Here is a 24582-nt window from a genome sequence, read left to right as displayed (position 1 = left end):
ACGGCTCTACTTGTAATTTAAACCTGGGTGAACACTTTTCCTGGTGACTGGGAATTCCTTTAAGAACCGGAGCTCATCTCCCATCCAGTCCAGCTGGGAGGAAGGATCTTGATAGGCTCAAGGTGACAGAGTGAGAAAGCCCGGATACTCTTCCTTCCGCTTCCCGTTTCCTGGTTCCCTCCCAGGATGGAGAGCTGGGCTGGGCCCTTCTCTCCTTGCTCCGCCCCCCAAACGGAGGGGGCCTGGGCGCTCTGCAATCCAGCGGCTTTGCCCTTTATTCCGCGGAGCGCTGGCAGCCCCAGCGGAGCCTCAGTCCCGACCTGCTTCCCGTGAGCCTCTGCTCTCCACGACCCCACGCCGGGGCGCGTGCGCCTTACCCAGCAGTCCTTGCGCGGCCCCGCCGAGCGGACACCCCGGACTCCAAGATGGCGTCAGTCGGTAAGCACGGAGAGCCGGCAGGGCCTGTCAGGTTGGAAGCTGGCGCCGGTCCGGGGCTTACAGACGCCCTGGGCGGGGAGGGAGCTGCGGAGCGCCTGCCTTCGCTGCGGGCCTTCGCCGCGACCTCACCCGACGCGCACCGGACCCTTTGCAAGGGTCCTGCGCTGCCCGACCTTTCTCTGCTCTCCGGCCGCACCTCCGGGCTGTGGCAGGGAGGGCGAGGGCAGCCGCGCAACGCGCCTCTGGGCTTGGGAACGCGCCGCCAAGGGACTCCCTCCCTCTCTTCTCTCCTCTCCTCGCTAAGGAATAGCTGCTCTCGTCCCCGCCGCGACCCCGGCGCTTTGCACTGGAACCCTATGTGCAGATCCTTGTTTCCAAAGGTGAAACTCAAATGAAGCTCCAGGAGAGTTTAATGCCTAGGACAGTACCTAACACAAGGAAAGGTTAGGCGCGTATGTGTTGACTATGCGCTGAATAGGCTCGCGAAGGTGAAGTGACTACTCAAGGTCACAGCTAGTGAGAGGACTGAGCGGGATTCACACCTAGGAGTTTGGGGCCTCGTGGTAAACGGAGCTGGAACCACAAGGATGATCTGAGGACTGGCAGGCTTTTCGGTGGCATATATGAATGAATCTCTACACTCATGGGACTGTGCACACTTTTTTTTTTTTTAAATAGTAGGGTAACCATGTATAAGCCCTAGATCCTGACGTTAGCCTTTTCAAGAAGTCACTGCCAGGAGTGTTGATCCCATGTGGTGTGGCCTGCCCGAGATCACAGCATGACATAGGCAGAGTTTTGATTAACCTATGTGTGTCTTACCCCAATTTCTGTATTTTTCTTTTTTTAAAATATATTTTTGTTGATGTCAGGAAGGGAGAGTGAGAGAGAAACATCAGTGATGAGAGAGAATCATTGATCGGCTGCCTCCTGCATGCCCCCTACTGGGGGTCGAACCCACAACCCCAGCATATGCCCTTGACTGGAATCGAACCCCGGACTCTTAAGTCCCCAGGCCGATGCTCTATCCATTGAGCCAAACCGGCTAGGGCCAGTTTCTGTATTCTTAATCTCAGCCTGGAGAAATGAAGAGGGGATCAGAAAAGATGAATGATGCTGTTTTTGTCATCTGTGAAAACGGCACGAGACTATTTATCCATAGGTGGTTTTGTTGTTTAAATAAGACATGTGAAAAGGAAGCATTGAGACTTGGCATCTTATTTAAGCAGAGGGTTGAATAGCACTGTGGACTAAGGATTTAACAACTTAGTACATGGAAGGTACTTGGAATACTGCCTGGTGCACAGGCGCGTGATGCTCATCCCAGCTTAAACTCTGACTTTTGGGCTTGGTCCTGTCACATCTGGCCCATTCAGCATCACCCTAGGGAAAAGAATTGGAGTCCAAAGCCTCTTAAATAATGATGATCTTGTAGGTGATATCTGTTGCCAGAGCATAAAGCCATTAGCAAATAAAGTGATAAAAATATGAATGAATAACAATAGATGAGAACAGGGCTTGGCAAACTATGGCCAATAGGCTGGATTTCCTGAGGTCTGTTTTTGTCTGTGAGCTAAAAATGGTTTTTATGTTTAGAAAAAAAATGTGTTACAGAGTCCTTGTGTGGCCTGCAAAGCCTAAACTCTTTACTCTCTGGCAAACCTCTGGTTTGGATTTAGTCCCTAGAAGACACTTGGCATTTCCATGCCTCTTCATATAAGTGAACAATATGCTTGTTGAAGTCATAAAATCAGGCCATCCTTGTGGTCCTTACACAGTCTTCACTGAAAGTCTGTCATGACCAGGAACTGTGTGTGGATGCTCCCACCTTCAGATAGCTCATAGACAGACAAATAATAATAATTCCCATTTACACAGTATCTAAGCCAAGTACCAAGGTGGGCACTATTCTTATCCTTATTTTACAAAGGAGGAAACAGGCACAGAGAGGGCAGTAACTTGCTCAAGCTACAAAGTGGCACAAAACTCAGAATACTGAATTCTAGGGTCTGCTCTGTAATCACCACACTCTACTGGTGTGAACCAGCGGCTGCAGAGGGATGTATAGCCCTGCACAGCAGTGTTGAGGGAGAGTTCCAGTATGGCTGCCAAGGACTGGGGCCTTTGTCTTCTGCTAAAAGAGAAATTCTGCCCTGGCCGGTTTGGCTCAGTGGATAGAGTGTCGACCTACGGACTGAAGGGTCCCAGGTTCAATTCCAGGCAAGGGCACAAGCCTGGGTTGTGGGCTCGATCCGCAGATGATTCTCATCATTGATGTTTCTGACTCTCTCTCCCTCTCCCTTCCTCTCTGAAATCAATAAAAATAGTTTTAAAAAATTTTCAGGGATTAAGAAAAAAAAATAAAAATAAAAGAAATTCTTTTTCCCTCACCTGAGGATATTTTTCTATTGATTTTTTAGAGCGAGTAGAAGGAAGAGGGAGAGACAGAAAGAAACATCCATGTACCTGCAACCAAGGTACATACCTTTGACTGGAATCGAATCCGGGAATCTTCAGTCCGGTGGCTGATGCTCTATCCACTGAGCCAAACCAGCTAGGGCTAAAAAAGAAATTCTTGGAATAAGTGTATACTTATCTCTAATGAATCTGATTGCCTCTTGGAGTTTTGTGATGGGGCTGTACTTGTTCTTAAAACTAATGTAATTTTGCCCTACCTGGTTTGGCTCAGTGGATGGAGTGGGGCTCAGTGGATGGAGTGGGGCTCAGTGGAGAGCCTGCGGATTGAAGGGTCCCAGGTTCGATTCCAGGTGGTAGGCTCGATCTCCAGTAGGGGGCGTGCAGGAGGCAGCTGATCAATAATTCTCGCTCATCATTGATATTTCTATTTCTCCTCCCTTCCTCTCTGAAATCAATAAAAATATATTTTTTAAAAATGCATGTATTTTTTTCCCCCGTGCTTCTACATTTCTTAATTTTGGTTAAGTAAATGCTCTTGTCTTCATATTACAGAGATATAAATATGTATAAATTGTTGGCTTTTTTTCTCCTCTAATGTGCCAAGGCACCATGCCAATTTCTGAATGTGGTCCTGAGAATGCAGAATGTGTTTTCATAGTTTGTGTGAATATGAAAAAGATAGCTGCAGTGGGCCCAAAAGTGGCCTTTTTTTTGAGCCATCTGCCTTATACTTGTCAAAAACATTTTGATTTAAAATAGTTATTCTTGCCGAAACTGGTTTGGCTCAGTGGATAGAGCGTCGGCCTGCGGACTGAGGGGTCCCAGGTTCGATTCCGGTCAAGGGCATGTACCTGGGTTGCGGGCACATCCCCAGTGGGAGATATGCAGGAGGCGGCTGATCGATGTTTCTCTCCCATCGATGTTTCTAACTCTCTATCTCTCTCCCTTCCTCTCTGTAAAAAATCAATAAAATATATTTTAAAAAAAAATAAAATAGTTATTCTTTTACATATGTCCCCAACATAGTTCTATTTTTGAAAGCACTTTTTAACTTTTATTATGGAAGATTTAAAATAAAAAGGGAACAGAATAATGTAAGGAGCACTTTGTACTCATACCCCGTGTCAGCTATTAGCAACATTGTGCTATTCTAGTCCCATCTATACCTTCATCACCACTCCCCACCACAACGCCATATTTAAAGCCAGAGTTAGTTTTAGAATGATGTTTGTACTCCTTGCTGCATGCACGAAGGCTTTGAGAGTGTAGTAAAAGTATTACTGTGTTCTTATTCAAGAAGAAATGTGACATAGTATTCCTTGGACTAAAAGCCTACCTATTCAAGTAAAGATAAACCTGGAATGTAAGATGTGTACTTATTAAACTTTCCTAAAAATAGCACAATCAGGGTGACAGGGAAAGGTATAGGTCATTTTTGGAGAACATTGTTTGGTGTCGAGTTTAATATCTGTGACACTGAACTCTCCAACAGAGATTTGGAACATATCTTAACATTCATTTGAGACCATCTGACATTTCAAAAATTAAACTAATCACAGCTTTCTGTTTGTAAAAAAAAAAGACAAAAAAACCTAAACAGTGAGATTAATCCCTGAAACCCTGTGTCGTTAAAATATCCTAAACTTTGGTTTACTGTATGGGCATTTCCCTCTACCCTTATTCTTTTTAAGAAAATATATATTTTATTGATTTTTTTACAGAAAGGAAGGGAGAGGGATAGAAGTTAGAAACATCGATCAGCTGCCTACTGCACACCCCCTACTGGGGATGTGTCCGCAACCCAGGCACATGCCTTTGACCGGAATCGAACCTGGGACCCTTCAGTCCGCAGGCTGACGCTTCATCCACTGAGCCAAACCGGTTATGGCTGAATTTCTTCTTATATATTGTTTCTAAAATATACGTATGTTGATTCTTTTAAAAAAAAATTTTTATTGATTTCAGAGAGGGAGAGATAGAAACATCGATGAGAGAGAAATATCAATCAGCTGTCTCCTGCACACCCCCTACTGGGGATGTGCCCCAAGGTACATGCCCTTGACCGGAATTGAATCTGGGACCCTTCAGTCCGCCGGCTGACACTCCATCCACTGAGCCAAACCAGTTAGGGCAACCCTTATTCTTTTAAAAAAATGTTTCATGTAAACCTTAATGAGATTTTAATAGTAATAATAACAGTTTACAATTCTGAGCACTATTCCAAATGCTTTTGTACAGATTTTCATTTAATCCTTGTAATAAACCATTACAGATGAGGAAATTAGCTCACTGACTATATAGAAAGAAAGTGCTGGCATTTGAGATAAAGAGGGCAGGGAAGAGGCCTTTTAGGAGATGATATTTAAGTTGAGATAGCTATGTGATGAACCAGGGGCACTGCAAGTGCAAAGGCATCAGTGAAAATAATTATGTTGCATATGAGAAACAGAAACGGTTTTGTATGGTGAGCCCAGGAAGATGGGTGTATATGAAGTGGTTGTCTTACTCCATAGAGTGTTGGCTCCTGAGAGCAAGTCTCTCGTCTGCAGTCAGTCCTGTATTCACAGTGCTTGGTGTGCTACCTGGCATATGGTAGGTGTTCCATATTTGTTGGATGAATCTAGGTGGAAGGTTGGGGCAGTTTGGGACAGGTAGCCTAAACCACAACCCTTAAACCATGTATGCAAGTCACAGGCTTATGCCTCCATCTATCACTGGTCTGTTGTGACAAGCCTCAGTTTGATCCATCAATGCCAGGGTCCGGTTCTCCAGACGACCTGTAGCAGATCTGAAGCTGCCGCTATGCCTTGTATTTCTCTTTATGGCCTGACAGCCCTTGCCCTTGTTAAGGGTTGGGAGGTGTTAGGAAGCCTGTGGGATTCCCTCAGTGGACTCTTGAGGCTGGTCTTCAGGGAGCATTCGTCTTTCCTTGGATCCCCAAAATGGAAAAGAAACTTTGGAATGATTTAGTCTGGCTTCTGTGGCTGGTCATTAAGAAGGAACTTTAGTCCTTGACTCCTTGCTCTGAAGGCAACTTTTTAGACTTGATCTCTGGCTGCCCTGCAGGTGCTGGATCTGCTGGCACCACAGACATCGGGGCACAGAGGAGGTGGCTGTTTCTACACTCAGTGCTCAGAACAGTGGGCACTAAGAATAGTTTATAGCCTGACAGTCCTAGTGTGCCCGGCCAGCATGCATTCGTGTTCCGTGTGTGCAGCAGTCTGACCTGTGTCCCGGCTTACAGTTGGGGACCTCGGGTGAGATCCTAAGCACTTTGCTTTTCCTTTTCCTCTGGATGATGAGGCTGTTCTGGGGGCTTAGTGAGGTGGGTGGGACTGACCGGCACAGGGTCTCCTGCCTGGAAATTTGTTCACAGGGCTGGGCTGGGGGCTTCTTAGCAACAGTCCTTGGGCAGGTGTGCAAATCCTCAGCTAAGAACCATGTGCTGGTGTGAGCTCCCTGTGGCCCTGGGTGGGCAATCGGAGCCACCTCGCACATGAGCACCCACACTCTAAGGACCCTGAGACAAGCAGAGCACTTTCAGGAGCAGGAGGGGCTTGGTCAGTTTGGGCCGGGTGGGCTGCCAGAGGGTCGCTCCCTGCATTTCTCTGTCCAAGAGTTGGGAGTCAGGGCCCACGTGGATCCCCTCAGTAGGGCTGATAACTGCAAATGATCGTCCCAGCCAGGGTACTGGGTAGAGAAGGGGCTGTAGATAACCCCACTGGGATGGCAGGTGTAACCCACTGTCCTTGTCCCCTTGCAGAAAAAAATAAGAAAAATAATAAAGTTGACCTCTGAAGGAGCATGGGGGAAGGGAAATCTGCATCTGAACACTTGCAGCTCCACCCCCCTCCCAAGTCCCCTTTCTATTTTACTCTTAAGCCCAGAGATGAGTATAGTACAGCCTCAACTAGAAACCCTTTCTGTCCAGTCTTCAGACTCACTGAAATATAATCTGGGGCCTGTTGGATCATTTGGAGTGGTTTTTACTACCATTTGGCATCTGTGGTCCCAGGTAGGATACTTGTAGTAGAAATCAAACTGGCTTCAGGAGTAGGGGGACCAGACCTGAGGTTGAATCCTGCCTTCACTGCCTGCATGCTGTGTGACTTTGGCCAACTTCTCAGAGTTACACCCCCCTCCTCCCCACAACCTTATAAATTAAGGCATCAACTACTTGTTTCAAAGATTAAATGAGCTAAAATATGTAAAGTAAATATTAGTTTTGCAGTAATCTTTCTATTCTGTCCTCTACTACTTTCTTCCTTGTGGCCCTTAGTTCTCTTTTTACATAGTTATTCCCAGCAAGCCGTTATTCAAAATCCTGTTTATTAATAAATCTGTCACTACAGCAGTTCTGCCATTATATGGACTCTGGCTTAAAATAGTGAATTTGGTGTGACATATTTATTCATAATATTACTTATGTCCAGCCTCTATGTAGTAATGTTATCAAATATCCTTTTATTGAATGGTTGAAATGAGTGACATAAAAGGATGCTATTTGTATTATTTGGAGATTTTTCAGTATGTATTTTTGCTTTTCCTAATCAGTGCCATTGAAGGAGAAGAGACTGATGGAAGTCAAATTAGCGGAGTTGCCAAGCTGGATAATGATGCGAGATTTCACCCCTAAAGGCATTGCTGGAGCATTTCAAAGAGGTCAGAGCCTTTTGGATATGTGTAAACAAAAACAAATCTCTGGTTCTTCAGATTTCTTTTTCCTGAATTAATTTGGGTGGTAAAGGCCTTGTCTCAGATCAGTAAGTTATGTAGATGATAGGGAGAGGTTAGCTTTTGAATTTCATGTTTGGTCCTGTCAAAGACTGGCTCTGAGATATTTCAGCCAAGAAAACATTTTCTATTGCTTGAGATCAGTACCATTGCCTTCATCTTAGAGAAATGTCTATGAGCATTTTCACATTATTAGACTTAAGAAAAAAATGAGTGAAGCATAGTGGACCTCAGTCTAAAGTATAATGCTCATCTTCCTGCCAAGCAAAACTTCCATGATGAATATTTGAAATGGTCTGTCCTTCATGTCTGTGCATTTTAAAGTGCACAGCTAGTCAGATCAGTCCTGTGGAACCCATGTCATGTTCCAAGACTAAAGACCCACATTATGCGTGGTCTCCAGCTTCTCAGGGGCTTCCCTCTGTATTTTTCTTTCTAATACTGACTTCCCTGTGGCTGTCTTTTATGTGCTATCTTTCCTCCTGCCCTGAGGCCTTTCCTCAATTTTGCCCTCAGATTTGAACTCTACCTTTTCCCTATAGTTACAGCGTCCCTCACTTTTATAAACTGTGGCCTTCTATGATCATTTCAGTCTTTTTCTATCTACTAGGCCATGAGCCCCAACAAGGCAGGTATGGTTTGTCCCCTCACTGATGGGAGCACCTAATAAAGAGAAACGCACAAAGCCTTCTTCCCTGAGTGGCCCTTACTGGGGATTGGATTCTCAGTCAGAATTAGGGTAAGGGTTTCCCAAGGCTGGAGGTGAGGGTGAGGTAGGATCAAAGGCTGACAGGCTAAACCAAATCTACAAGATCAGGGCCAAAGGGTAGGGGCAGAATTAAGGTGGGCCTAGCTGGAGCTTCTCCTGGGCTTGTGGGGACCCAAGACTCCGTGGGGGCATTTATGTTTTTCCCTTTATGAACCTGAGAATCTACGTAGGGTCGGTGGCTTAAAGAGCTAGAGAGCAGGACTGGGTCCCTGAATTAAGCCAGATTCGATTTTGCACTGCATGAAGCAGTCATAGCAAAGCAATGATCTTCTCTTCTGTTTGCAGGTTACCACAGGTATTACAACAAGTATATCAATGTGAAGAAAGGGGGCGTTGCTGGGGTTTCTATGGTGCTGGCAGCTTATGTGCTTTTCAACTACTGCCGTTCTTATAAGGAACTAAGTAAGTGTCTTTGGTTACCTTGCCTTCAGTGGGGTTTCCCATGAGAGGGTAGCATTGGCTCACTGTCAGATTTAGTCCATTATTCTACTGACAGCTGAAGAATTGGAGGGACTTGTCAGAATATAGTTTTTAGGATTTTAAGTGAGAAAATTGTGGCAAAGAGAAAATACACAGAAAAATAAGATGAAGCTGGGGTTAAGGTAATACTTAGGAAGCATTCTATAAGATACTGCAGGCTCTGCCAAAGGTTGATGGAAAATTTGGCTTCATTTTCCTAGCAGCCCAAGCAGAGGGAAGTTGAGTGGTACAATCTGGGCAGTGCTCTGGAGAAGTGTAGCTGTTCCTGGTTCTGAGATCCAAGAGGAGCTTGTCCAGTGGGAGATGCCAGAAAGTGTCATTGGTGACTGGGTTTCATGGCTGTTTGATAGTGTCCAGCCCCGTCTGTGGCATCTGGGGTGATCTGGCTCCAAAGGACTGGACAGGTTCTTGGGGGCTATTATCTGAGTGGGTGTTCTTCTGGGAAGGAAGAGGCTGGCCAGGGAGCAGATGAACACCTGAGATGACTTCATGTCCTCAGGTCAGCAGTTCCACTGAGACCCTGACAGGCAGGTTCTAGGTTGTTTTCTGAAAGGAATTCTCAGGATGGCTTTATGATTTTAGCTCGATGCTTCCCCTCTCGTCTTGTGCTTTCCCTGTACCTTTGAAGAAATTTACTTTTGACTTTCTAACTTCAGAGCATGAGCGACGACGCAAGTACCACTGAAGAGGGCCCAGTGTGGACTCCACATTCCTGACCATGACCTTTGCCCAGCACCTCTGAATCCTTTCATATTGTAATGTAACACCTAATAAAAGGTGGCTGGTACTGGGCTGCTTCACTGGTTTGGCCATTTCCCTCACTTCAGGTCCCTTGCACAAGGTGGGACAAGATTGCCTTACCACTCCCGAAGGGGGACTGTCAGCGCAGGGCATCGGATCATGAAGCCTTGGTGGACACCCACATCACTGGGATTTTGCCCCAGCTCATTGGGGGGTCATTTAGCAGTACCCTTTCAAGTGTTTCCCTGCTCTTTGTCCTGTGTGTCCTGAGCACTTTTGGCCTCTTGTCACCTAACTGCTATAGTATAAAGCAGAAGTCCTGTATTCCTAAGAATGCCTTCCCCACCATTTCTTCATTACTCCTGGGTATGTGCCTGATGGAAGCTTAGTGGGATGATCTAAGGGAGGGAAAGCATGGGCCCTGAGAGCCCATATACAGCACTTTTCCTTACCTTTATCAAAGGCCTCAGTAAAATGATGTGAAGGCCAGATTGGTTTCTTGTTAAGGGGCCCATGGTGAGCCTATATACTGCATGGAGTATAAGGGGGTGAGATGCTGTGGCTCATTTTCTCCTAGACCTGAATCTGAATAAATACCATCCAACATTTGAGATGAAGTAAGGAGACCTACCAGTAAAAAGACCTTTCACCGGCAGCATCACTTCACTTCTGAAGTCATTTGTTGAAAGGAGATAAGCAGGCACCAATGTCAAAGCTTTGAGCCAGGCAGCTAGTGGATCAGCCCATAGCAAGATCCTCTCCTTGGCATGGAGTCTGAAGCAATGAGACACAACTTAAAAAACAAGCTTTAATCAACCTCATAAAAATTGTTCTTATAATTGAACTTGGATAGGTCCCCTTGCCCAGCAAGTTCCAGGTGATAGTTTCACATTTCCAGGCTTAAGGTGGTCTCCATAGGCCAAAAGGTGTCTGAGTGACAGTACAGATGCTTGAGGGGCAGGAGGTAGGTGCACAGGTGGATCATGTCACCCCTTTAAGGGTGGCCTGTAGCTCAGCTTCAGGCATACCTTAAACACCGTTAAGCATGTGCCCCAAGAAAATAAGCCTAGAGGAAAAAGACCCTCACACTTGAGAGCCCTGCACCCCTCCTCAATCGCTGCCACCTTGGAACAGGACCAGGCTGAGGCAACAAGCCCACTTGAGTTTGCCCTGAAGGGTTGCCTCGTTCAAATCACATTGATAGGCACAGCTTCTGAATTCAGCAGGACATGGAGGAAGCAGGCATGACCTAGCCTCAGTTTTAAGGACCCACCAGTCCCTGGGGTCACCAAGAACTGGTGTTTAATGAGGCCCAAGGGGAAGGGCCATCTTTCATACAGAACTGCTTGCATAAGCTCTTCCCCACAATTTCCTCCTCTCCAGAGAGCAGTGTTCAGGAAGTCCCAGACAGATGTCGATGCCTAGACACACATGATGCTGATTTGAGGGACAGAACTGGAGCACATGTTCCCTTTTTAAAAGAGACTACAGCAAAATGGTAGGGAAACTGACAGATGTTGCCCCTCAGACTGATAAACGCCAGTGTGCTTGCCTACCAGCTCCAGCCAGAGTTGCGCTAACACTGGCATTGAACAGTTAAATGCACAATCCCAAGGATGGCCCAGAGTGGTCCCCGAAATGGGACCCTTTGGGCTATTCTGAGCTGTCTCCAGCTGCTGTCACTGTCCACTGAGAAAGGCCAAGTGCCCTTTGGTGCATCTGTTGGCGTAGTGTCCTTTTTCACCACACTGGGAAAGTAGGAAGGAAAGAAGAAGGCAAAAAAAAAAAAAAGTAATTTTCAAATGCAGTTTTCAACTATGGTGGCACTCATCAAATACCAGGTTGGGAACAAGGACTCTGAAATTCTCAGTGGTACAGAGTTTCATTGAAATATAAGGGTAAAGCTATAGGAGATAAAGAAACTGCAGCCAAAAACTTGTCAAATGGGAGAGACACCTGCAGCCAAAGGATGATCTGAGCACACAGTAGTGAGCTCCTTCCGCCAGCTGGGCACATGGGACCTGCCCACAGAAGGGCTCTCAAGGTGGTAGGAGGAAGCCCACAGCACCAGAGCTTCTCCACCTGTCCAGGAATGAAGCCTCTCTGCATGGCTGACCGCCTACCTGTGAGGCACATTCTGGGACTGCCTGGTGATGGGAGGGAACAAGAAGAGGGAGAGAGAGAGAGAGAGAGAAAAAGAGAGAGATAGACAGAGAAGCTACCAGGCTCCTCCCCCAATGCAGGGGGGATTCATTGCTGTGGACACTGTGTGGGCTACACCCAGATTTCCCCTCCTGGTTCTTGCCTAAGCTATCCCTGGGGACAGGTTTCGGTCACAGGAGCAGAGATGGGACAAAATGGTTATACTTGGGTGAACAGACCCAGTAAAATCACCTCAAAAATCTAGCATGGACCCTGATTTGTCCTGGTTCTGATTATCCAGTACCTGCCTTATTTTTACTTCAACCTTGTTGCTCCTCAAAAAGGAGAATTCTAAGAAAGGAAGCAAATGGCATCCTCAAGCACCAAACAAGGGGTCTGGAGGTGGTAGGGGCACCCACTCTGCACTAACCCATTCAGTGCCCTCGCAATCCCTGCTTCCTCGGCACTTCCTGGAGTATGGGGCTCTAATTGGTCACCACTGCCTAGAACTCTTGGCTGATCTATTCCCAAGCCTGCTGTCCTCATGTTTTCAAGTCTTTACCTGTACTTGTGACCTGTGTGGACAAGTGGCCTCGGTAGCTGCCAGTTAGTCCTTTGGTTGATGTGATGACCAGAGGGAGGGACTCTGTGGGCCCATTCATGGCACTTGGCATGTCCATCAGACTCCACAGCTGATCCTGGGGAGTCCAGGATTCCCACAAGGCAACTTTAATATTTAAGCTGTAAAGTGTCCCTGGTAAGAAGAGGTTGGCAGGTCCTCACCCCAGCTTTCTGAGGTTCCAGCACTTAGGAGAGTTTGCTTCACAGAAGCCCTGCTAAAGAGTCCTACAGGGAGGCAAGAAGTACTTGGGAACTGACTGGTTGGAAGCTGCTCTGCACAGGACAGGTATCAGTTTCTCATTCCCCTCTGTACTTTCACTTGTTATGGCTCAGGCTTAGAAATCTGAGGCCTTCCCTGAATCCATGTGCACTTTTAACTTTAGTGTCTTTGGGCACCAGCCTTCCTGAGAACAAAAACCCCTCCCAGGACAGAGTAGCAGCAGTCTGTTTCCTCAGCAGAGCTGGCACAGAGCAGGTGCTCCGTGAGTGTCTGATGGCCATGGGAAGTGTCCAGTGAATTGACTTTTCTATGAACATTTTAAATATATGCCTTCTACTCAGCCCTTCTACTTGCAGGCATGGATGCTACTGACATCAGACAAGAGATCACAAATGTCTAAGTATTAGATTTAGCACTATTTTTAGCTGTAAAAATTATGACTTAACTGTCTACTAACAGAACTGGTACAATAAAATATGATTACAGTCTCTGAAAAAGATTAGATTTACATATACTGATAGTATACAGTATAGATCTACAGTACTGATAGATCTACAGTATATTGTAAAGAAAGAAAAGTATAGAACTCTATACATACTAGGACCCCATTTATATTAAAATACATACCATCCTTGTGTTTCTGTGAATAAAAGTTTAGAAGGGCAGTTATCCAAGTGGGGTCCCTGGTGGGATCCCCCTTAGGGATTCTGGAGTGTAAAGGGGGTACCAAAACCAAAAGCATAAGAACAGAATACAATAAATAAAGTGGCTGTTTTAGAAAAGGTGGGAGTAAGGGACAACACTCACTTTGTATCTTAAACACTTCTATATCATAAATTTTTTATTTTTAAAAGTATGGACTAACTTTGTATTTCTTCTAACAATTCCCAATCTGAAGTCTTTGTAAGTCTAGTTCTATTATTCATTGTTTCTGATTCACTTGGTGGTGCTTGTTTCCTTCTATGTTTTGTGATTTTTAATTGTGAACTCATTCTTTGGAACTCTAGCTATGGGAATTCTGTGTGATCTGGGTTGAGAATAAATTCATCAAAGAGCCAGGTTCCAGGACCCATCTGGGCTGTTTTAGATGAGAAAACTAGCTTTTTAGCCTTCACCAAGGGCATAAATACAGGCCCAAACTCATGGAAAGACTTGCCAGTGACTACAAACTCAAGGAACTCTACTCACCCCTTTCCATCAAGAGCCAAGAATAACACACAAGTTTCCTAGTGGGGTTTTAAAAAGTTTACTCTTTCCCTGAGTGTCCTATTTTATGTATGTGTGTGTATGCATAGGGGGTGAGAAGGACCTAAAGCTTTTCCCCCTTCAGTGTGCCCACGCAGGATCTGAGGACAACCAGAGGCTTCAGGGCTCACTTGTCCCTGTATTCGTGCTTCCACTTTATTCCTAGCCTCCGACAGATTTCCCTTCCTTTTTTGAAAGTACATTCCATTCATCATTGTGTGTTTAATTGTGTACCTGGCCTTGGTGTGTTGTAGAAGAAAGTAGCCCACCATAATGGCCCACTTTTACTGTTACAATTGGCAAAAACAAAGACTTCATTTTTCAAAATTAACTCTTTGGAGAATGAGGGAACAGGCACTGACTGTGAAGACCCCTCCCCACCCCCCAACCCAAGACTCACCTTGTAACAGGTGACCTGCTCCAATGGGCGGGGTCCCCGGTTGCCTGCACTGCTGTTTTGACTCTGCATGACCCCGATGACCTGCGGAGCTCTCTGCTGATTGGGAGAAGAGTTCTGACTCGTTAACTGGATCAAGGAGGACGACCTTTGTAATGGCGGATTGTTACTTTGCTGGAAAGAGTTACACAACACGGTTTTACTGCAGAAAACACGTGCACGCAAACTACCAACGGGGACAGAAAAAAAGAGGGCGGGACTGCTCCCGCATGACCAACAGGAAGAAGGGCTTCTGAGGTGGCCCCAGAGAGCAGGCAGAATAGAAACATCTGGTGATGGCAGGAGCGGCTGCCCGAAAAATACCATGCAGACACACATAAACGAAAAATAAAAGTAGAAAACAAAACACCAAAGAGACGAGGCGGTCTCTGGGGCAGTGGGGCGAGGGCATGAGCAGGCCTTACTTTTGTTTCTGAGGTTCTAGCTTCAGGTCAGGATGAACGCTTGGTTCAGCCAGATGTTTAGCAGCCTACACGGCGAGCAACAGTCACAGAAAAACAGTTGGAGGCTGACATGCTGAACTACAGTCTAGGGCTGAGAGGGCCCTCCACTAGGGAGTCACATGAGCAAGGGGGATGGGGGCTCCTGGGGTGGGACTGGATAGCAAGGCCACCTCCCAACCAAGTGGTTTCTGGCTCCAGCCTCCAAAAACACAGGAATCCCAAGCTAGAAACCCCCAGGTTGTCACGGCTGCACCAGCACCCAAGAATTCCCAACTTTGCTAACAAGGAATTCTAACTGATCGCCCATAACCTCCTGAGGATGGGGGTGGTCAGTGTGGCAAGTGCGGACATTTCTTCTGGCTACTCAGCATCTAGCAGTGAGGAAGGCCTGGTGGGGCTTTGACAACAAGTTCAAAGTCCAGCCAGGTAAGAGATTAGGCTCAAGGTCCGTGGGTGGGTTTATTCAGCATGTTGAGACCCTGCCTAGCGCAGTGGCCAGCCCTTCCTCTGGGTTTCCAATCCTCCACTCCAACCCAGGATGCCCTTGCTGGGGGTGGGTTGGGGGGAGGGGGGGTGCAGCTGCTGCTGATTCCCATTTGTCCATGGCTTTTCCTCTTTCCTCCTGCTTGAGGGGAACCGGGCAACTGTTGGGTTGTAGGACCCCTTGTCTAGAAAACGGAGCCAGCTGGTCCTTCAGCCCTCTGTTCCCAGCATTCCCCGAAGTTGGGAACATCCAGAGTGATCACAGCACTGGCCAGAGAACTAGCCAGCCTTGGTTTTGTTCCCAGATCTGCTCCTGCCCAGCTGTGGCACCTCAGGCAAGCCCCTCCCTCTAGGAGTGTCAGTTTCTCCATTTGTAAAGGAAAGGGTCTGAACCAGAAGCAAGAACGGCAGAGACGTGGAGCTCCTGCTGCCTTCCACTCTGGCTCCAAGGTGGGCTCAAGGCACTCGCCAAGCAAGGGAAGAGAAACCAAGTGGGCATTCAGCTCCAGCAGACAGCCTCCATATCTAGAGGCAGATAACGAACTGCTCAGCTCCCTGAATTTTCTGCTGGAACTCAGGATGACTGTCTTGCCTCCTCCTGAGCCCTCTCACAGGTCTCCAGCTGGGGCTCTGACAGACCAGGCATTGATGCAGGCACTGAGTTCTCTATTGCAAGGGCATTGCCAGGGCCAGCAATGCCATAGGGCCGAGGAAGGGCCAGAACACGATACCTTTGACGGAGGCTGCGTCTGCTGGGGCAGTGGAGGCTGCTCGGTGGTTCCCATTGGCAGTTCAAATCGAGGGCTGGTGACCCAACAACCAGAGGGGATGAGAACAAGAGAAGAAGAGATGAAAGAGGAGCTAGGCTAGGCGATGTTCTCAAATTCTGGCCCAGGGAATATCATGGCCAGTCTCTACCCAAGTACAAAAACGAACCAACTGGACGTAGGGTGACTGCTGGCTCTCAGCTCTGCCCCTGAAGCCATAGGATAGTGGGAAGAACAGCACTGACATGCCTGGGCTCAGACCCAGCTCTGTTTATAACTGGCTGAGACCTGGGGAAAGTGCTGCTCAGAGGAATGAAGGAAACAGCTGTTGGTAACATCAGAAGGCATGAGCCTGCTTCCCGAGGGGCTTTGAGCATGGGAGCCCCTTCCAATACACACCCTTCCCTGCCGGATCCAACTCAAGTGCCAGACCTTCTCTAACAACAGACTCCCAGGAAGACATGTCTGTCTGTCCCACAAGCAAGAACCCCTGGGCCACCTCTGGGCTCCTGGGCTTTTGTCTAGGGAGTGGGACCAAGTCACTTACTCACCGTGTGGCAGCAACCAGGACACTGTGCTCCCGTACAGGTGTCGGCAGGATGGATGGAGGCAGCACCCTGTGCCACCCTATCCCCTCAACCACCCAAAGTGACAGCTGCACTGAGGCCTAGGAGAGGAGTGCTGAGCCCTGCTGGGTAAGAACCTGGCTTTGGAGGCCTGCAGACCTGCCTCTGAGCAGGCACCACCCCCTACCACCATGTGACCCTGGCCAGTGGCTGAGCTGCCGGTGTCCTCATGTGTGAAAAAGGACATTCTCTTTCATACTTGTGAGAGTTACATGAACTAGTGTATGTGAAACCCAAGCTCAGTAATTCATATAGGAGGCCCTGACATTATAGTACCCTTCCTCTACAGCATAAGTTCTTAACCTGAGGGCCCTAAAAATATGCAAGGCTATGTGTGCATGAGTTTCTCTGGAACACAGGGCCCATAGTTTTCATCAGATTCCCTGATGGCTGTGCCCAAAAAAGGTTAACTGCTGGTGTAGTCAGCCACCTCTGAGCTCAGGAAGCAGCTGGGATCCCTTCCCAACCTCCTACGCTACCCCAGGCACTGTGCTACCACCACCCAGTGACCAAAGCTCAACTGAACCCAGGAAAGATGTACAGGGCAGCAGGGCCTGGGGCAAGAGCAGTGTGGGAGTTGGGGGGATAGGAGCTGGCTACTCACTGCATGAATTTACACGAGGGTCCCTCCGGGCAGAATCCCACGAGGTAATTCACACAGATGACTCTCCGCGTGTGCCGGTGCCTACACAGGGGACCTGTGGAGCCAGCATCAAGCACTCAGACCACCCCCTCTTTAGGGGATGCTCTCGTGCCCATTGCCAGTCAGAGCCCTGTCCAGACCATTGTCAGATACTACTGGCTTTGCCTCTTATTCATAGGGACAGTGGGCAGGACACACAACCTCTCAAATACTAGTTTCCTTATCGAAAATGCAGAAGAGAATGTAGCCCACAGGAGTTTTGGGAAGCTCAAGTGAGTTGAGTGTAAAAAAGCCTCACTAGCCCCCAGATGTCTAACACCACGTTTGCTGGTGTAGGCAGGACAGGTACGAGGGTCACGTGGGCAGAGGGAGGACTGGCCTCTTGCCAGGGGGCCCAGCCACTCTGACACCTACCGTGCTTGCAGAAGCCACGATCGTACCAAGGGCAGTCCTTGATCTTGGACTCGGGGTCGATGTGCAGGAAGGGGCACTCCTTGTTGCTGCACTCCCCTGCAGGGAAACCCACACATGTGTCCACTCAGGACAGCCCTGGGAGAGCTGGACCCAGACCCGCCTCGGTTTCTCCCAAGGCAAAGAGCGCCAGGTGGTTCTGGTGTCTAGTCCTGGCCTGGCGACCCCCGAGACTTGAGAGAGTGCGTCAGGGCCTTGGTTTTCTGACCTGTATGTGTGCTGTGAAGGTCCTCCCCTCACATGTGTCCATGCTGTCCCCAGGGTCAATGACCCTGACAGAGCTGGGCACAAGGTATACACACACTCATCAAATAACTCATGGCTCCGTCCCTTACCGAAGATGGTGTCCCGGGACTGTGGTGTGCCCAGGTATGCAAACGTACCAGTTGAGGCCAGGAAATTACTGTTCTACTTGGATCAGCTTTTCACATGTACTAGCTGGGGCAGGGGAAAGGTCTGAGGAGTCTACCTTTTAGGACAAAAGTAGGGAAGATTTTGGAACTCAGGTTGGGTCCCTGTGGTAGAAGGCAATGAAGCCTTTGTGAGAGGAGCTATCTTAGGAGCAACCAGCCCAGTTGCCACTAGCATCTTTCACCAGCTACAGTTCAGCCACCTCCATGCTTGCCCTTCCTTTCCAACCTGTTACACATAAAATGCTAATCTGAGAAAGTGCAAACTCCTTCCCAGACCCACCAAGTTCCTACATGGTCTAGCTCATCTCTCCCCAGTTTCCTCCTCCCCTCCAGCCACAATGGCCCCCCAGCTGTTCCAAGACACTCATCTGCCAGGATTGGACCTTGCTTAGCCTTCAGATCCCAGCTCAGGTCTCACCTCCTAAGAGAGGCCTTCCTGACCGTTCTACCTAAAGGAGATTCTTCATGTGGTTCCTTCACTGTTTATCTCCTTCAGAGCACTTATCGTGTCTCTTGTCTCACTGACATATCAGCTGCCTCTTGCCCTGGGTCACTAGATCAAAAGTACCATGGGGCAGGAAATGGGCCTGTCTTCTTCATCACTGTCTCTTCAGGGCCTAGCAGGGGGACCCTCACCTGTGTTACAGGTGACAGGAGCTGCAGACAGTATGTTTACACCAGGTCAGGAGGGAGGTGGGGGGCTGCTGTGCCCATGGTCATCAGCAGAGAAGTAGGGGACCCAGGTGAGCTTGCAGAGGCACCCTTGAGAGTCTGCCCTGAGGGCTGGCTCCTGCCTTTGGGGTCAGATGAAAGAAGGTTTCCATTGAGAAGCCACTGCTTTCTTTCAGTGATGGCTCCAGGGGAGGGCAGGAAGCTTGGAAGTCTGAGTCCTATTTCTGTCTGTGCTATGACTTTGTAGTTTGTGTTGCCTCTCCAAAAAAAAAAAAGCGCCATAACTCTAATTAATAAGCCAGCAGGCCAAGCCTGTTGGGCTGCTGTAATAATTAGCGTCTCCTCTGACAACAGTGCTTTGAAAGCGTGCAGCAGGTCCAGCACTCCTCGGCCCACCACAGAGAGTATAGCAGGCTTCCAGTCTCCTTCCGCACAGGGCGTGGGGTTGGCGGTCCTGAGGCCACAGCTAGCCCTTGTCCTAACCAACAAGGATTTTTCCTGGTCAGCCTCACTCAGAGCAGAGAGCCAGATTCTAGTTCCATCAGAGAGCACAACAGCTTGGCGAGCCCTGTGCCAGCCCCACTGCCCTCAGCCTGTCTCTGCTTCTCCATGCCGTTCACTCAGGACAACTTAGGCCACATGTTCTCTAAGCAGGAATCAAGCCAATCTCAGTTTCAAGGTGAAGAGTAGGGCTCTCTGCCACCAGAATACAGCTCCCCAAACTTGCTATTCTTAAGGGGTATTTAGGATAGACAAGCTACTACCTGGGATCACATGTTCAGAGAGAAGGAAACCAACGCAGGGGGGCAATCAGTTGCCACACAACAAGAAGTTGGTTTAAGGGAGAAGTTAGACTTGAGTAGAAACAAGGCCTCTAGCCAGGTGCCCTCTCACCCACCCACTGGGAGGCTCTCAATAGTCTCAAATTCCCAAATAACCTGAAAGTGCTCAAAAAACGGAAGCACTACCCTGGCCGGTGTGGTCACTGGTTAGAGAACCAACCCACGCACCGAAGGGTCTCAGGTTTGATTTCTGGTCAAAGTCATGTACGTGGGTTGCAGGTTTGATCCTCAGCCCTGGAGGCAACCAACTGATGTGTCTCTCTCACATCAATATTTCTCTCTCATTCCCTCCCTCCCACTCTCTTAAAAAAAAAAAAAAGTCAATGGAAAAAATATCCTCTGGTGAGGATTAACAAAAAATAAACAAACAAGAAAACACACAGAAGCACTACACAGACGTAGGGATTATTAGAGAATAACTTCCCATGACTAATAGGCCAGCTGAGGGTTGGAGAGCAATGCCTAAGGTTCTCATCTGAAGCTGGACAGATTGGAGACGGTAGGTACCCAGAGTGCCTGAGCAGTTGCTTAACTCCTCTGGGTCTTGGTTCTTGATGGAGCCTCCCTAGAGTTACTGATGCTGGGGGGGCGGGGGGGGGGGTGGCGGGTTCTGGATGGAGGAAGGGGCCTGGCCACACCTTACTGAACTGCCTTACCAAACTTTGAGTAGAAGTAGCACTCAGGCATCTTGGTCATGTCATACTCATGGAGGAACTCGCACTGGTCCCCCTTCTTGCACAGCCCCCGCAGCCAGTGTTTGCACACCACTGTCTTCTCACCACTAATGTGGCGAAACGGGCACATGCCCCCTGCGGAGGAAGATATAAAGATGTAGCCCTGAGCCCAGGGCACTAGGCCTGGGGGAGCCAAGGCGCCTTCTCCCCACACTTTCCTGAGGCACCGAAAACCAGAATGTCCCAGAAGGTGGTGGCTGCCCCTAGCAGAAGGCAATGTGATTTTAGGCAGTACATGGGCACACATTTTAAGTTTAAATAGTTATGTCTTTTATTTTAATGTGTTTTAATAAAATCTAACTAAAACATCATGATTTCACAGATTGTATTTAAGATGGGGGCTTGACAAGATCAACAGTGGTGTGGGGGAGGGGTGGGTTTATTTCTTTATTTAATTAAAGAATAGTTCCAGTGATATATGGACATGGCAAAAATTATAGGGCTAGTTAAACAAACATTGGGGTTTGGGAAACCCCAGTTTTATTTAAGCTATCTTCTAGCCTAAAAGATAGAAGGTAAAGAGGACCACCAGTAGAAGCCTGGACTCCAGGTGGGCTCCATCTTTAGTTAAAAGTACCTACTTGGCCTCCAATAACTAAGAAAGTCAGTTACAGAACTGAAGAAATGCATTGCACACAAACCGGGGGAGGCCTGCCTTCTGCAGTAGGGTCTGAGTGACCATCCTCACTGACAGGACAGAGCCGTACCCTGAGAAGGCCCCATTTCTAACAGTGGCCTGGCAAGACTACTGGGCAGGCCCAGCCAGAAGGAGGTTGTGACTGGAAGTTTCTGGAGCAGCCCTGTCTGACAGAACTTTCTGCAATGATGGAAGCTCTATGTTTATGCTGTCCAATATGGCATCAGTAGCCACATGTGGCTATTAAACACTTGAATTATGACTAGTATGATTGAGGAACTGCATTCTTAATTTAATTTTAATTGATTTAAATCTGAATAGCCACATGTGGCTAGTGCAGCCGTGGGCAAACTACGGCCCGCGGGCTGGATCCAGCCCGTTTGAAATGAATAAAACTAAAAAAAAAAAAAAAAAAAAGACCGTACCCTTTTATGTAATGATGTTTACTTTGAATTTATATTAGTTCACACAAACACTCCATCCATGCTTTTGTTCCGGCCCTCCGGTCCAGTTTAAGAACGGATTGTGGCTCTCGAGTCAAAAAGTTTGCCCACCCCTGGGCTAGTGGCTACTGTATTAGTTAACAAAGAAACAGTCATAATGCCCATGTTAAGGACAGTTGCTAACAGATGGTGGCAGGTCAGAAAGGCAGAATTACTGAGCAAGGACATGGGAATGAGCCTAGGGATGATGATTCCAACTGGAAAGCTGGAGGTCAAACTGGTTGACCTACCGGTATGTCTATTGTCTCAGTGATAAATGACTGAGTTATAGAACCAAAACTTGCCAAAATCAGTCATTAAAACCAATCTTGCTCTAATTCTGTGTTCTCTTTCAAGCTGTGATCAAATTTAGTAACCAAATAAATTTGCCTAGAAAAAGAAAAATGGCCAGACCTATGTATAGTATATAAGGTCCAGCCAATACTTCTCCTTATGAATAATCTGGCTCACGCAGCCTCTGTGGGGGCCTGGTTAGTATGAACAAGACTCCATGAGACAGATTATTGTTGGGTGTGGGGTTTTTTGGATGAGAGGATATGGAGAACAGTGAGCCTGTACAGACTGTAGAATCACAAAGGCCTGGGCTCAGCCATTGAGTAACTCTGTGAGTTTGGGAAACACAGTCCTAAAAGATAGAGGTAAAGGACTACCAGCAGAAGTCTGACTCCACGCGGGCTGCATCTTTAGCCTCCAATACTTAAGAAAGATCAACTACAGAACTGAAGAAATGCATTGCATACAAAGTTGAGGAAGTTTCTGAACATCTCAGTGCTAGGAGCTTCTGTTCATGTCATGGGTCAGCTTGTGGCCACAGGGAAAGTGAGGTGAGAAAGCTGATTCAGAGCCAGGTTCAGTGCCGTGTTTTAGGTTTCAGGCAGAACACCTATCATGTTCCTACTCTATCCAAACCACAGTTTCATCTAAGGACACTGTTATTCTTGAGAAAGCAATTTAAGCTAGACACCTGATGGCCGACAAGTCTGCTAGGGGAGAGAGAGGTAGAAGGCACCTCAGGAGGAACATCAAGGAACCAGGGGTCTCTTACCTTTGCCACAGGCAGCTTTCAAAAAGAATTCACAGACAGCAGCCCCTGACTCTGTAGAAAGGAGAGAAAGGGGGAAGGGTCAACAAAGCAAGGTGCAGTTGCTACTGATGACATCCGAAGACAGGGAGAGGAAAACCTTCTGGCCTTTGACCTATGAAATGTTCATGATACAGGAAATAGGCTGGCAAAAAAAAAAAAAAAAAAAAGAAGCCCAACCAAGCAAGAAAAATGTTGCTTATGCAAAATGAGACACATATGTTAAGACCAGTCATTATACAGGCTTTCTGAGAGTCTCCTATAATAAAAATGCTTTCGAAGATTTGGGAGTGAGTGGGCGAAGGAAGGATGGAGCACAAGATCAGGGAAATTACCCGGTGCTTGGACCTTCCAGAGGGCTAATTCCCCAGCACTTTAATGTGAGGCAGAGGGAGGGAATGATCTCACAGGAAACACACATGAATGGGGACGCTAAGGAGGGACAAGAGAGAGAGAAAGAGAGAGAGACAGAGAGAGAGAGAGAGAGAGAGAGAGAGAGAGAGAGAGAGAGAGAATGAATGACACCATTAGGGAGGGAAGAACATTTAACTGAAGACAAAAAAGCAGGACTACTCTTAATTTGCAATACCAACGCAATTATTAAAGGAGCAGTGCTTTGCTTCTACAGATGCAGCTGGTTCAGGTGAGGGGAGCAAGTGAACACAGGTGGGGGTGCGTGTGGTGGAAGTCAGTGGGTTCAGGGTTAGCTGTTCCAATGAGCCCAGTAATTCACCGGCCATGGCTACCAGAATAAACCTTCCGGTTTCACAAAGTTTTGTCTATCAGCAGGCATTTCAGAATTGCTGAAAACCCACAGAGAGCATCTCCGAAGGCCACTTTCGTGCCTCTACTTATTAACTTGCAAGGGATTCCTTGGTTTCTGGGCTGCAGGCCGATTTTGCTAGGACGGACTCAAGGCGGTGGAACTGGGGATCCTGGAGGTGTCACTTGTTTGCATTTCAAAACTGGAAAGGGAGCTCGGGCACCTGCCAGGTGTGATCAGAGACCCAGAGTCGGAGTCCAGAAAAGAACGGAGGGATAGGCTCCCAGGAGTGAGTCCTAGGAGAAGGACGGAGCTTGAGAGTCTGACGGGTCTTCCGGGCTCCGCCAACGGCCCCGTTTTGAAAGCAAAAGGGAGAGCACAGTCAGGGCACTGGAGGTGGGGAGGAGACTGCACAGTGCTCTCCAGGAGTTGGGGAGTTTGTGGGGCTGAGGGGTGGAGGAAGGATTTCCAATCGAGGATACCCGCCTTGCCCTGGCTGGTTTGCTCAGTGGATAGAGCCTTTGCCTGCGGATTGAAGGGTCCCGGGTTGGATTCTGGTCAAGGGCACACGCCCCGGGTGTGGGCTCAACCCCCGGTAGGAAGCTTGCAGAAGGCAGCCAATCAATGATTCTCTCTCATCGTTGATGTCTCTCTCTCTCTCTCTCTCTCTCTCTCTCTCTCTCTCTCCCTTTCCCTTCCTCTCTGAAACCAATAATATATATATATTTTAAAGAGGATACCCGCCTTCATTCAACAATTATTTGAACAGCCGGACATGGTCTAGCCCTCCTGAAGATTAACTTAAACTACCCCCGGGGGATCAAAGGTCTGAGGAAGGTGGGCTCCCGCGTGCGGGTCCCAGGACCGAGGGGAAGGGGTCCCAGTTCCGAGTCGGTTGCGCCCCTGGCCCGCCGGCCCCACGCTCACTGTCCATGCCGGGGAAGGGCAGCGGCTGCGCCCCGAGCTGCTGCTCCACCGCGATCTCCAAGTCGAACTTGATGTGGTCCACGCTGGCGATGATTTCCTGCATGGCGGCGGCGGCGGCCCCACCGGCCCGGCTCCCTCTAGTTCCTCGCCGCACTCACACTTCTACCCGCCACCGGCCGGCGCACACGGTCCTCCTCCGCCTCGCCTCGCCTCGCCTAACCTGGCCGCCGCCGCCGCCGCCACCGCCGGCGCCCGAGGTATGCCGGGAGCGCTCGAAGCCCGCGCCGGCCCGCGCCTGCTCAGACCCGAGCA

The 24582-nt window shown here is 48.3% G+C and overlaps 2 protein-coding genes across 5 annotated transcripts; one reads left to right on the top strand and one right to left on the bottom strand.

The window, feature by feature from the left end:
* Window positions 1-307: 307 nt before the first annotated feature.
* ATP5MF (ATP synthase membrane subunit f) lies at window positions 308-9626 on the top strand. The gene is made up of 4 exons (XM_081088923.1): window positions 308-438; window positions 7411-7518; window positions 8645-8761; window positions 9496-9626. Exons 1-4 carry the CDS (start codon window positions 426-428, stop codon window positions 9522-9524), a joined length of 267 nt encoding a protein of 88 aa, XP_080945049.1. The 5' UTR covers window positions 308-425; the 3' UTR covers window positions 9525-9626.
* A 748-nt stretch (window positions 9627-10374) lies between these two features.
* Window positions 10375-24520, bottom strand: CPSF4 (cleavage and polyadenylation specific factor 4). 4 transcript variants are annotated; one of them, XM_081088919.1, is made up of 8 exons: window positions 24271-24520; window positions 22545-22595; window positions 20282-20434; window positions 17642-17737; window positions 17189-17282; window positions 15923-15995; window positions 14209-14304; window positions 10375-11328 (listed from the first exon to the last, which is right to left on the bottom strand). In XM_081088919.1, the coding sequence occupies exons 1-8, from the start codon at window positions 24371-24373 to the stop codon at window positions 11260-11262; spliced, it is 735 nt and encodes a 244-aa protein (XP_080945045.1). In that variant the 5' UTR covers window positions 24374-24520; the 3' UTR covers window positions 10375-11259. The 4 variants fall into 4 exon arrangements, with proteins under 4 accessions (XP_080945045.1, XP_080945043.1, XP_080945046.1 ...); XM_081088917.1 differs by having other exon boundaries at window positions 14209-14379; window positions 24271-24514; XM_081088920.1 differs by having other exon boundaries at window positions 14209-14301; window positions 24271-24514.
* Window positions 24521-24582: the final 62 nt, after the last annotated feature.

This window comes from Myotis nattereri (genome assembly GCF_964212035.1).
Source record: "Myotis nattereri genome assembly, chromosome: 4".
Taxonomy (NCBI): domain Eukaryota; kingdom Metazoa; phylum Chordata; class Mammalia; order Chiroptera; family Vespertilionidae; genus Myotis; species Myotis nattereri.
The sequence above is the reverse complement of the archived record's forward strand: the minus strand, read 5'-3'. Positions and strand labels throughout refer to the sequence as shown.